This window comes from Canis lupus, chromosome 6 (assembly GCF_011100685.1).
Source record: "Canis lupus familiaris isolate Mischka breed German Shepherd chromosome 6, alternate assembly UU_Cfam_GSD_1.0, whole genome shotgun sequence".
Classification (NCBI taxonomy): domain Eukaryota; kingdom Metazoa; phylum Chordata; class Mammalia; order Carnivora; family Canidae; genus Canis; species Canis lupus.
This window is the reverse complement of record NC_049227.1, coordinates 55,297,561-55,311,849: the sequence shown is the minus strand read 5'-3', so window position 1 is coordinate 55,311,849 and position 14,289 is coordinate 55,297,561. Positions and strand designations below refer to the sequence as shown.

Below are 14,289 nucleotides of genomic sequence, written 5' to 3'. Positions count from 1 at the left end.
TGCCCTTCTGATTCTGGGAGGAAGGCCAGCATCCACACAATGCACGATTGTTACTTGTAAATGTTCCTTTGCAAAAGAGAACAATGTTTCTCAAACTTTGATCAGAGCCACATTAAAGAAATAGACTCTGTATCACCGCTCTGGACACACAGATAAATCTTCTCGAAACAACTCGTTTAGTCGTGACGCACTGTGAGATTTTTTCCATTTTCTTCTGTTCTTAACCGGTTTCTCTCTCTCTCTCTCAACACAAAGTGGTGGTCTCCATCTCCCGATCTCATCCCACCATCCCCTAGAGATTATAAGCCATAGTCTAGAAGAACCCTGGCTTGGAGAAAGGTCTTGGACTTGCAAGGCCATTCTTCCCGCGTCTCCCTGCACCTCTTCGGCGGTCCCGACGGATGCTTCCGTCCACACGGTCCCTGCGCCTTCGGCTCTGCGTGCGGGCTCCGGGATGGGGCCGTTCGCTGCCCTGTCCCTGCGCTCCTTTAAGAGGGTGGTAACGGCCCTACCCGGATGGGAGGGGGCCTCCGGGGGGGGGGGCGGGCGGAGCGGCAGGCCCCCCCGGGCCCCCGGGGCAGGTAGGCCGGCTCTTCCAGTTCTTGCGAAAGGCCGGCTCCGGGCGCGCGCGCAGGTGGGAGTAGGGGTGAGGCGGGGGCAGCCGCGAGCCGCGGAGACGGAAGACCCGCCGCCGCCCGGCCCTGCGGGGGTCCGCGCGTGCGCAGACGGCCTCCGCGGCGCCCGCGCGCGCTTCCGCCCGGCGGCGGTCGCTGGGGGGCTGCGGCGCGCGGACGACGCGGCGGCGGCGCGCGCCGGGGGGCGGGGCTGCGCGGCCGGCCCCGCCCACCGGCCGCGCGCGCCTCTCCTCCCAGTCTCCCCCGCGCTTCCTGCGCTGAGGGCAGTCGTAGCCGCCGCGGCCCCGTTCCCGGCTCGCTCGCTCGGGCGCTTCTATGGCGGCCTTCAGCAAGTACTTGACGGCGCGAAACTCCACGCTGGCCGGGGCCGCGCTCCTGCTGCTCTGCCTGCTGCACCGGAGGCGCCGCGCCCTCGGCCTGCACGGGTAAGAAGGCCCTTGGCCGCGCTCCCCTCCCGGGCCCGAGCGGGCGCGGCCGCGGCCGGCGCGCTCTGCCTCCTCGCCTGGCGCCGGGCGGACGGCTCCCCGTGCCCGGCGGGGTCAGGCGCTCGGGGCGCGGGCGGCGGCTGCTGCCAGGCTCAGAGGCCGGGGCGTGCGCGTTTCCCCGCGGCGCCCCGCGCTCTGCCCCCGCCGAGGTCTCTCTCGCCCGCCCCCGCGGGGAGCCCGCGCCTCTTGCCCCCAGGCCTCGTTCCCGGCGCCCCCGAAGCCGTCTCCCTCTGACCCTGCGGGCCTGACCTCTTGCCCCAGCGCCCGCTCGCAGATCTGCGCCTCTGCCCCGAGGCTGTCGCCGCCCCCCGCCCCCCACCACAGCCCACCTCCCCTGTCAACTTTCTGGGGATGTTCTAGTTTTGCCCTCTCACCCCCCGCCCCCCCGAGAGACCGTCGGTTTCCCTGTGGACGTGTTTGTGTGACTCGAGGCTGAGGACTGGGCTCGCCAGGATGGAGTCCGGGTGGCCTCAGTCGCTCGGATGGGCCTTGGCAGGATCCCCGAGTACTCGCTGTCGAAAGGCGAGAGGATGGTACGTGTGAACCCTCCTGGGTGCATCCGGGACGATTGCTTTCCCAAGCGACGTTCCCTGCTCGTCGGTCTTTGAACTCTCTGGCATCTCATGCGGAAAGGCTGATTGGTTCCCTCCCCTGGCCTGTTCAGGTGGAGGGTGAGGCTGTGATTTACCTGAAGATCGAGATCCTTTTTGATTGTACTCCACTTCTTCCTCCTCGAGAGAATCCTTAAAATTTTTTTAAAAAAATTATTATTTATTCATGAGAAACGCACAGAGAGAGGCAGAGACACAGGCAGAGGGAGAAGCAGGCTCCATGCAGGGAGCCTGACGTGGGACTCGATCCCGGGACCCCGGGGTCACGCCCTGGGCTGAAAGCGGCCTAACCTGCTGAGCCACCCAGGCTGCTGGAGAGAATCTTTTTATTATTATTATTATTATTATTATTATTATTATTATTATTATTATATTTTATTGGAGTTCGATTTGCCAACATATAGCGTAACCCCAGTGCTCATCCGGCCAAGAGCCCCGCTCAGTGCCCGTCCCCCAGTCACCTCAACACCACCCCGCCCCCGCTCCCCCCCCCCCCCCCCCCCGCCCAACCTCGAGAGAATATTAATGTTTAGCCTTAACGTTTAACTTTTACTAACTTCCTGTCTTCCTTATCTTACTAAGATCTGAAGCAGGAGTCTTTCTTTTCCTTTTTAAATTCAGTTATTAACCAAGTTCAAAATGATTTGCATCTTTGTCCAGACAGTACAGTACCAGTTCACTACTGTTTCTATTCAGGTAGCTTTTAAAATGATTTCTTCTGGAAAATACACCCCCCCCCCCCCATTATGTACTTTCTGAGCTCCCAGATGCAAATGGGAGTTATTTGTTATCTGGGAATATGTCGGAAAATGTTAAATGTTATAAAATAACTTTGAATGATCTTTTATTAGAGAAATGTTTTAGTGCGTAGAACAGGTGTTTTAATATGAGGTGGGGGACTTGAGGACAGCTCTAACAGCCGAGGCTTACTTTGTTTTATCAGAGTATTACATGTGTAATATGTATGTAATGTAGAAAAGTACACATAAATGTAGAGCATGAAGAATTTTTACAGATAGAACTTACTCGTGTAATCAGATCTGCACTCAGATTAGAACATTATCAGCGTCCCAGAAACTCTCTTCATGTCCCTTCCAGTCACAGTTTGGATAGCTAGTGATTTATAAGAGTGTAGATAATTTTAAGAAAAGTTTTAAATATCATCTGAGAAATAGCAAAACAGTGTAATAGAAACTGTCTTACTAAATTTTAGGTGTTTTTTCCACTTGTATTTTATTGTAAAATGCTTTAGAAATCTTTTTGAGAAACTTAGGACTTTTTGAGGGTTTCAGTTATGCAACAGTTAATTTCTCTGAACAAAAGTTTGTTAACCTTGTACCAATATTGGCATGAATGAGAAAAGTCTTTATTTTCCACATTATATATCTTGTGGGAGGAGAATGCAAATTAAGAGCAGATAAGCATAAGTTTGAATTAATTACGTAGGTAAAATAATTGAATTATCTTAAAACCATCCAGAATAGTGTTGAGTCTATTTTTGTAGGTGTTGTATTTCCAGAAACTTTTGGGTATCTTTCAGATGCTGTCTTTGGCAGCACAGTTTGAAGATTAGAAGATTAGAAAATTCTAACTTTATATTTTACTGGATTTTTGGGTATTGGTTCCAACAAGGCTAATTAATTTTCCTGTCGGTGCTTAATTAAGGAATCTGTGGCTGCTTAGCCTTTTTTCATCTATGCTATTAACAATAGGTTTGTCTTAGAAGATATGTCTTAGAAGATTTTCCTTAGAATCAAGAAGGTAATGGAGCTAGTAAAACCACTTTAAAAGTTAAATGTCACATTATACCAGACATTAGGAGAATAAGTAATTACAATTTATGAGTTACTTTTTTTTGTTAATGAAGTTTTTTCAAAAGAAGCAGAATAATGAACCACCTAGGCACTTTACTGAGGAAGTACCATCAATTTTCTGCCATTCATCTTTCTTCCATAGCTCCTTGCTCCCTCCCACCCCTTATTTTTACAGATTTTTAGGTAAATTTATATATATTAAACAAAAATCTTGATTACACATTTTTTAAGTAAATGCAGTACAACAGTGTAACACACCCCTACCATAAATGAGAACATTTTCATCTTCTTGGAAAAGGAAGTGTGTTCATTCCCCACTACTGTATACTAACTTTTTTCACCTTGATTTTCCTTAATCATACATTTTATTTGTTATTTATGGGGAATAGTGGAATCTGTACTCATAGATAAAGGAGATCATGTATTCAGCTCAAAGGAAGGTACCTATTTCAAGATGTTGTATTACCGCCCTGGTGCTATGGGATGGAGGGGTGTATGTGTGTGTGTATGTTTTACATGTACATTCAAAAAATATATGGCATCTTTTCATAGGGATCTTGTTTTCTTGTTAGGGAAGAGAAGTTTAAATGCAAATTAGTTAAAATGTAAGGTGGTGACAGAATGCAGTGTACAGACAGACATGCCTTAGAAGTTCTGAGATTAATGCGTTGGGGAAGAGTTGGGGAAGGCTTTATGAAAAGGCCTAGAAAAGGGGTAGGAGTGGATAACTGCAGATAAGTTGAATATTAGTATCAGCCTTTATTAGATTTTTGTTGCATTTTGTGGTAGGAGGAAGCTTTTTGATATCCTTTCAATCCATCTTCCACTGCCACCAGAGCACTCTGTAAGAAGCAGAAATGTGAACTTGTTATTCCTTCATAAAAGTCTTTTGATTATTCTAAGATACAAAGTTGTTAGCACTAGAAAATCATGTTCCTGATCTGGTCCTTTACTACTTCTTCTCATACTCATCCAGCCATATGGAGTAAGTCTCTGAGTATGACATGCTTTGCTCAGCCTTTGCAGTCTTGATTGTAATCACTGTTATCCCTACCACTTCTCCCCACCTTTTGGTGTTTTTTCTTTCAACATTCAGTCCAGAGGTGCTTGGGTGGCTCAGTGGTTGAGGGTCTGCCTTTGGCTCAGGTGGTGATCCCAGATCACGTCCTGCATCAGGCTCCCCGCAGGGAGCCTGTTTCTCTCTCTGCCTGTGTCTCGGCCTCTCTCTCTGTGTCTCTCATGAATAAATAAATAAAATCTTAAAAAAAAAAAAAAAACAGCCCTCAATCCAGTTAATACTTTCTCTTAGGTGTTTCTATCTTTTCCTGATTTCCAAACTCTTGTCCTTTGCGCTTATGATAACTGTAAGCATTTCTCTCCTCTACCAGTTAGCACACTCTGTATTGTGCTAGTTTATTTTCTTGGCTTCTGTTTACATCATAGTTTCTTGGGGCATGTACTGCCTGCGGCATGTTTAATTTCCTAATTTGCAGGGTAGATACTAAGTATTGTATGGAGTGGACAAATTATGTAGAAGTTAGCCTGTGGCATGTTTAATTTCCTATGTTGCAGGGTAGATACTAAGTATTGTATGGAGTGGACAAATTATGTAGAAGTTAAAAACTTTTTTTTAAGTTGAAGAACTTTTAAGGGTAATTGACACACAGTTGGGAGATGTAGGAACAGTACAAACATGAGTAGAGGCATTAGGTAATAGTGAGAGGTGTATATCTGAGAATATGTAACATGGGCAAGGTAGTAGGAAATCATGGGCCAGTTTTAGAGGGCAGGCAAAATCTGCACTGCCATAGTATTTTATGGTCTTAAACTAAACACAAAAAAACCAAAAACGGAACAAAGCAGTTTCTTTCCCTTCTCATGAATGCTTGTCAAGTTCAGATTTCTCACCCTGGATTTCAGAGCCTTCCTTCACCTGATCTCACCATGCCTGGCTAATCTTATATGCCTTTGCCTGCCAATGAGTACACTGTTCCAGATAGACCAGTTTTGTACAGTTCTCTGAACAGGCCACATTCATTCCAGGCTTTGGAGCTTTATTCATATTAACCAAACTTGGAATCTCTCTTCCTATATGTTCTATTCTTTAGCTCTTACCCTTTAAGGAGTAGGTTTGAGAGTCATTCTTCCATGAAGTATCATTTAGTAACTCGGGATGATCTACATAATGATCCTTTTTAACTTTCTGAAGCATAAATTTAGGTACTTTTGTTGTTGTTGTTGTCTGATCAAACCATTTTATTAGGGGTTGGGCAGAAGATCAACAGGCTGAGGGGACATTGAGATTTGACATTGTCAGCTTCACAGTTGTCAAAACCTTAGGTACCTTTCTTGTTTTATCTGTTGATTGCTTGACTTGGTGTAATCTAGTTGTCAGCTATCAGGTGTAGCCAAGTCCCCCAGCTGATGGAGTGATCATTTACTTTATTCTTTTCAAAGGCCACTCTGTAGATAGTGGGAACACAGTTATCTCCCCCAGATATTTCTGAGGAGTTTCAAGGAGCTTGTGTTTTTCTTAGTTACACCTTATTTAACATTTTTGCCTCTGCTCTGTTTTATTTATTTTAAAATTTTCTATATATATATATTTTTTTTAAGTAAAATTTTTAAAAAAAATTTTATTTGTAAGTATTCTCTACATCTAGTATGTGTGGGGCTTGAACTCACAACCTGGACATCAGTCTCTGCCAACTGAGCCAGGCAGGGGCTGCTGGTATACATGTGTGTATATATATATATATATATTTTTTTTTTTTTTTTTTTTAATTGAAGTATTGTTGACATACAGTGTTACATTAGTTGCAGGTATACAACATAGTGATTCTATGTTATGCTCATCACAAGTAGTTACCATCTGCCACCATACAAATGTTATTATAGTACCATTGACTATATTCCTTATGCTGTCTGTACCTTTTATCCCTGTGACTTATTCATTCCATAACTGGAAGCCTGTGCTTTCCACTCCCTTTCATCCATTTTGCCCATTCCCTACCCCCTACCCTTCTGGCTACCATCAGTTCTCTGTATGTATCAGTCTGTTTCTGCTTTTTGTTTATTTGTTGGCCTTTTTTTTTTTTTTTTGGATTCCACAGATAAATGAAATCATATGGTATTTGTCTTTCTCTGATTTATTTCACTTAGCATTCTGTTGTTTGGGTCTGTTCATGTTATCTCAAGTGGCAAGATCTCCACTTTTACGGCTGAATGATACTCCATTGTATATGTATAGACACCACATCTTTATCCATTTATCTATCAGTGGATGCTTGGATTGTGTCTATATCTTGGCTATTGTAAATAATGCTGTAATAAACATAGGGGTGCATATATCTTTTTTTTGGGGGGGTAAACAATAGTGAAATTACTGGATCATATGGTATTTTTATCTTTAATTTTTTGAGGAACCTCTATATTGTTTTCCACAGTGGCTGCACCAATTTACATTCCTACCAACAGTGCATGAGGGTTCCCTTTTCTCTACATCCTTGCCAACGCTTGTTACTTCTTGTCTTTTTGATACTAGCCATTCTGACAGGTGTAAGATATCTCACTGTGGTTTTTATTTGCACTTCCATGATAATTAGTGATGTTCATCTTTTCATTTGTCTGTTGGCTGACTGTACATCTTCTTTGGAAAAATGTCTATTCAGGTACTCTGCCCATTTTTAATTGGAGTATTTGTGGGGTTTCTTGGTGTTGTTATATAAGTTTTTTGTATATCTTGACTATTGGCCTTTTATTAGACATATCATTTGCAAATACCTTCTCCCATTCAGTAGGTTGCCTTTTTGTTCTCTTGATAGTTTCCTTCACTATGCAAAAGCTTTTGCTCTATTTTAGATCCTACTTCTATCTTGCCTTTTTATTATCTGCCTTGATTCCTATAAAGCATCAGCCACAAAGCATGTAATTGTAGAGTTTCATTGAAAATTTGGGATTGATGGCAGGGATTATACTTAGCATAGTGAACAGCTTAAAATGGAGACACTCATTTATTTATAAGTTCCTTTGACATTTCCACTGTTGGCAGTTTGTTGACTATTTTTCCCTGAACCTCAGCCCCATGGCCTGTTGCTAGATCTTTTATGTACCTCTTGAATTGTTCTCATATGTCTAGCTTTTACTCCTTGCCTCCCTGCGCACCCCCCCCCCCCCAACTTCTTTACAGCTTTCCGCATACTTGAAATTCATCTTTCCTTCCTGAGATCTCCTTTCAGCTTAAGCTCTAGGAGGGTCTGGCTTCCCTTTGCTCAGTTTCACAGGCCCACTAAATGTTCTGCAAAGTGTAAGTATGCGTCAGGTGAGGGGCAAGAGCTGCATGAGACCCTTGGGATGGACCATGAGTGGATGTTATAGGCTCCATTTGGATCCTCAGAATAAAAAGAGATTGCTTAAGCAAAAGGCCTCAAAGAATTTGCCAGGAAAAGCATCTGTGTACTGACAACTAACTGATGCAGGTCAGGTCCAGAAGCAGTGTTCTTGGAACTGTGTAGCTAGCTGTCTGTGGTCTGCTGGGCAGGGACTGGGTACAGACTGTTTAATTAATTATACTTCTATGTTTTTAGAACAATACCATCATTGGCCAGAGATTCTTTTTCAAGGCATTTTGCACTTCTTTCCCCACATATCCACACTGCTAACTCCCTCCCCTTTTCCATCTTTTTTCGGATTTCTTCTCAGGGAGACCTTCCATTGTCACTCAGTTTTATTTTATTTTATTATTTTAAAGATTTTATTTATTTATTTATTTATTTATTTATTTATTCATTCATTCATTCATTCATTCATTCATGAGAGACACAGAGAGAAGAGAGAGAGAGAGAGGCAGAGACACAGGCAGAGACACAGGCAGAGGGAGATGCAGGCTCCATGCAGGGGAGCCTGACGTGGGACTTGATCCCAGATCTCCAGGATCGCGCCCTGGGCTGAAGGTGGTGCTAAACCACTGTCATTCAGTTTTAAAAAGCATTCTTTACACACACACTGACCACTTCCCTAGCTTTTCCTTAATCACTATCAAATGCAGTATTTATTTTACATATTTATCTTGTTTAATGTATATCTCTGCTGCTAGGATGTAAGTTCTATGAGGGCAGGAATTTTTGTCTATTTTGTTCATTGTTATAGCCCCAGTGGCTAGAAAGTGTGGCTGGCACATAGTTGGCTCTCAAAGAAAGTTTGTTGACTGACTGACTCTGAGATGCTCATTTCTTAGGGCTGTAGTTACTGTTATTTTAAACAACAAAATTTTCTTGCTGCAAATGTTTATATCTCTTTAAGAATATTATGAGCTGTTTAAGAGCTCGCTCCCTTTTATATGTATGGTTAAACAAGTCTTAGAAATTTATAAAAATGATATTATTGTTTTGTGACCTTTTCACAGTTTACAGTGGAAACATTAAAGACAATTAAAAAATTAAGTTATCCATAATGTCATCACTATAACATACATATTATTTTACTTTTGCTACCTCTTATTTCTCATTGATATGCATGCATGTACATAATTATAATGTACATGTTTTGCTATTTTCTCTTAATGCATAGACATTTTCCATGTATTTTTACATGAACTTCATAACTATACTTTTAAAGAAATACATAAATACTCCTTTGTATGACTATATCATAATTTATTTTGGGCATCTAGATTGCTTCTGTAATTTTTCTACATAAATATTTTTTAGTAGAAAATAAGTATTTTCTAAGTGTGGTCTGACTGGCACAGAGTGGAATGACGTATTACTTGCTTTGTAGATCCTAGCTTTTGTTAAAGTAGGTGAGGTTACATTTAATATTTTTGTGACAATCAATACTCTTCACTCGTAATAAGCTTACACAATTGTTTTCCCTTCATGTGCCCTTCTCAACTTGTGTTTCATATATATATATATATATATATATATATATATATATATATTAATTAAACCTGGTGCAGATATTTACACTTACCTTTTGGATGTATTACTTCCTCTAAAATTCTTTTTGATTCTGCAAATTGAATTAGTATTCCTTTTCTGTATTTTCACAGTAAATTTAAGTTGTTGGACAGCCAAGTATAGAACAGTGTATTTATACTTCTGGAACCTTTCTATTATTTGGGTGTTGTATTGGTTCTTATCTTCAACTTAACATGTTTTCACACTTTTCCTTCTGGTAACGACCTGACGCTCTGACTGTACGCCTAGGCATCAAATCCATATTGGGCCAGCAAAAGTCTTCCTTTGAGATGTTTCTGCTGGAGCTGATGGGGAAGGGTCTTTCTTTTCTGGTCATGGAACACTGAAGATGAAACCCTAGAGCTGTATATGGTATCGATTTCATTTATATGGAAAAGGTGGAGAACTCCTGATTTGGTTCATTGTCAAATGCTTTTTGTAGTATAATAAACTAAGTTTACAGAATTTTTATGATCCCTTCAGAGAAGAGAATGAATTTGGTCCAGCATGACTTTTTGGTGAAGTTGTGCTTATTTCTAGAATTAACTACTTCTTCTAAGTACTGATGCCATATTGTCCATTTGGATAAATAAATTTTAATTTTTTCCCGGGATCAACATCAGTCTCATCCATGACCTGATGAATATCATCACCTTCTAATCTATTACAATAAAATACAAACTGTAGTTAAGAAGAAAAATAGGCTCTTTACAGTTTTCGTTATACTAATATATGCCAAATAAAATTTTATAAAAATGGGTATTTTATTTCTCTGTTATTTCCATACAGTGATTTGTATGGAATGTCAGAGTAGTTTAAGAATGGCATTTTTAGTTATTTCTACAAAAAATAATTCATCAGACTCTTGCTTAAGGACATGGCTCTCATCATGATATTCTTTTTATGAAGAAATCACTTTTGTTTTAAGCAACTCTGTCAATGATACAGCTTTCTATAAACGTAAGGGTAAAGTACTTTGGGTAGCTGATGGTTATGCTCTTCAGTGGGAACTATTGTACATACTAAGAGGGCTTGAAACCTTGAGTGTGCTTAAAAAGGTTTTTTTTTTTTTTAAAACATGCTTTTGTAATCCTTTTGCTAAATTAGCGGTCCTGAATGAATGCAATTAATAAAGTACAAAATTGAAAATAAAGCTTATCAAAGCATATTTGGCTAATTTGGTATCTTTTGTTACCTGGGGAGGCTTCACATTTGAGCCTGACTTTAAGATTTGTAGTGTTTCACTAAGAGGTAGGAGGTATTTTAGGTGGGGAAAACAACATGAGTAAAGGCGTAGAGTTAATGGATTTAGGTTTTGAGAAGGGACTCCAAAGACATGAAGCTGGAAGTCTTACTAATTATTTATTGAGCACTTAACATATTTTAAGCATTGTTCTAAGTATTTATTCCTCACAAATAGTCTTTTGGGATAGTTGTTTTATTGTCTTCATTTTACCAGTGAGGAATCAGAAGGGTAGTAATGGTACGTGGTTATGAGAGTTTTTAAGTTTGAATTAGCTATGTGGAAGGTAAAAGAATAAAGCATTTTTACCAAATCCTTCAGATCAACTTAGATTCAAAAAAACAGTTAATCATTCAGGGGTTAAGAAAGTCTTATGTTAAATGCAAAGTTAATTGTTAAAATTTTATGGGAATATGTTGATAATTAAAATGTTAGAGTCATAGTGAAAGAGTCTAGGATTTTTAATATCTCTTTATTATATATTATGCCACAAATGAAGAAAACTGCATAAAAACATATATAACCTAATGACTTTTTAAATTTTTAAAATAAACACCCTTTAAAACTACTATGCAGGTCAAGAAAGAAATATTTGCTGGCCACCCCACAAGCCTTCCACATGCCCCTTTCCAGTCAGAGCCTATTCCTCTCCTTTGCTATAATTGCTATCCTGACTTCTATAGTAATTGCATCTATACATCTGTTTCTCATTTTGTTGCCCAAATGTGCATTCCTGAGCACTAAAATTTAGTTATGTGTTTTCTTGTTTGTTTCTCTTAATCTGCATGTCCTGCTGCTATTTGTCTTCCCTTTATCATTTGTTGAAGCAATCAAGTATTTTGACCCAGACAGATTTTGCCATCTGGGTTTGGCTGATTGCATACTTTTTCTTCATTCTCTGTATTTCCTGTAAATTAGGAGTTGGATCTAAAAGCTTGATCAAAGTTTAGATTTTATTTTGGGTAAGAACACTTCCTAGGTGTTGATGTTGTGTACTCTCCATGAAGATGTATGTAGTATCTGGTTGCTTCTTTTTTTTATGATTTTTAGCAGTCACTGTTGCTTGAGACATACATCAGTGAGTTTTTATTGGGGCTTGCAAAATGGTGATATTTGAATTCTCTTATTCATCATTTATAAGGTGGAAGGCTTTCAATAAAAATAAACTTCTTCATCTACTATTTGGTTATTACCCAGTGGTACAGTTCAATTAGGAAAGGATAGATAATTGCTTTTTACTTTACCAATTTTAAAATAATTCATTAGTTCCCTCTTATTCTCTGAAGATAACCAATGAGTCTTAAGTATCATTATGAACCTGTTGATTTACTACAAGTAAATAACTATTTAATGCTCTCTATTTTATAGAGGCTTGGAGGAACCCTATTTTATGAATGCAGTGGATCTTAAAATATAAGGGGATCCTTGGATGGCTCAGCAGTTTAGCGTCTGCCTTTGGCCCAGGTTGTGATCCTGGAGTCCGGGGATCGAGTCCCACATCGGGCTTCCTGCGTGGAGCTTGCTTCTCCAACTCTGCCTCTGCCTCTGTCTCTCTGTGTCTTTCATGAATGGATAAATTAAAAAAAAAAAAAAATGTGCTTTGGTTACCAACTCTTCCAGCTACTCTCTATATAACTCTTAGGATCAGCATGTTGAGATCTTGATGAGTATTGCTTCTAATCTATAGATTAATGTATGATTGCCTTTTTTTCTTTTTTTTTTGGATCAGTCTTGCTATATGTCTGTAAAAATGTATGAATTTTTAAAAAAATCCAGCTTTCAATTTTGGTTTACTTCTATATAGTGTGTTATTTCCTTTTTTTTTTTTTTTTTTTTGCTTTCCTCTATCCTTTTCTTCTTTATGCTTTCCTCAATTAATTTTATTTTTCCAGTGTTCTGAGAGCGATATAAATTTCCAGCCTTTCTGTTCTAAAGTATTCATTTGAGGTTATAAATTTCTCTAAGCACTGCTTTAGTTACAGCACACAGTTTTTTTTTTTTTTTTTTCTTTTGCAGGTTTTTTTGATATATAAACTATTACCATTTTGTAAACATATCATTTGATGTGTGTATCATACATTTCAAATTATTTTTATTTCATTGACTTATGACTTCACAGTTTCTCTCTTTGTATGTATCAGTTATCTATTGTTGCATAACCACCCCAAAACTTAATAACTTAAAATAATTCTTTTTCCCCTCAATTCTGTGTGTGGCTGGGCAGTTCCTCTGCTGGTTTTGTTTTGGGTTTGCCTGAGGCTGCATTCAACTAGAGGATTGACTACATGTGGGAAGGTTCAAGACAGCTTCATTCATATGTGGCTGATGGTGCTAGCTGTTGGTTGGGCTGCTTTGGTTCTCATCTGAGTGACTTTTTATCATCTAGTAGGCTATAATCAGTTTCCTCATATGGTAGTCTCAGCATTCCAAGAGGCAAAAATAAAAGCAAAAAGGTTTCTGCCACATTCTGTTGGTTAGAGCAAGTCAGAAGCTTGGCCCAGATTCAAGGATGGGAAAATAGATTCCTCCTTTTTAGGAGGAACAGAAAGAATTTGTCTTATATTTAATTTACCACAATTTCCAAACATTTGGGGATTTTTCTTGTATTTTTTTTTTTAAGATTTTATTTATTCATGAGAGACACACAGAGAGGCAGAGACACAGGCAGAGGGAGAAGCAGGCTCCCTGTGGGGAGCCTGATGCACGACTGGATCCTAGGACCTGGGAATCATGATCTGAGCCAAAGACAGACACTCAACCATTGAACCACTCAGGTGCCCCTCTTTTTGTTGTTGATTAATAGCATAATTGCTTTGTAGTTATTCTTTTTTCATTATTTTATTTTTACTCCTTCTAGTAGTTTGGAAGTTACTATTTTTTTACTCTACTTTAATTAATTACCCTAGAAATTTTAACATGTTAAAAATTTGAAGCCTAAACATTAATCAGTAATACTTCATCCTCCTCCTAAGCAGTAAGATGACTTTAGAGTGATAGCTCCACTTACTTTCCTCCTGATTTATATGCATTTGTTGTGGTGAGAGTTTTTATTTAAGTACTAAAAGACATTTAGTGCATTATTGTTTTATGTAATATTCAGAGTTAAGTATATAGTTACTACTTTCGTTGCTCTTCATTTGTTTTTGCAACCTACATCTTCCTACTGAAATCACCATCCTTGCCACCACCAATATGACCTTTGTACAAATCTACTAATTATGAACTTTTTCCATTTTGTCAGATAATGTCTTTATTTGCCTTCATTCATGAAAGTGGTTTTTTCCCCTGCACATTTAATTCTTGATTGGTAGGGATTTTCTTTCTGTCCATTGAATGTTTGATTCTACCATGTTCTGGTTTCCAATACTACTAATGAGAAGTCAGCTATTTATAACTGTTACCCCTTTGAAAGTAATGGGTCTTTTTTTTCCCTCCTCTACCTGGTTTTAAGGATTTATCTTTATCTTTGATTTTCTGGTGCTCACTATGATTTGGTGATGCATGGATATTTTAATCTATCCTGCTTAGGATTCACTGGGCC

General features: G+C 39.7%; 1 protein-coding gene across 5 annotated transcripts in view; it reads left to right on the top strand.

The window, feature by feature from the left end:
• Nucleotides 1-870: 870 nt before the first annotated feature.
• Nucleotides 871-14,289, top strand: part of ABCD3 (ATP binding cassette subfamily D member 3) — a 76,645-nt gene continuing 63,226 nt past the window's right edge. For 4 of the 5 annotated variants that reach the window (XR_005361199.1, XM_038541293.1, XM_038541291.1 and 1 more), the window contains exon 1: nucleotides 871-1,060. Coding sequence is in view for 4 of the 5 variants with exons in the window: in XM_038541293.1 (XP_038397221.1) it covers nucleotides 951-1,060 (110 nt within the window). In the remaining variant the exon portion in view is untranslated. Of the gene's footprint in view, nucleotides 1,061-1,558; nucleotides 1,654-14,289 lie in introns of those variants that run through there. The other variant, XM_038541294.1, reaches the window with a different exon arrangement.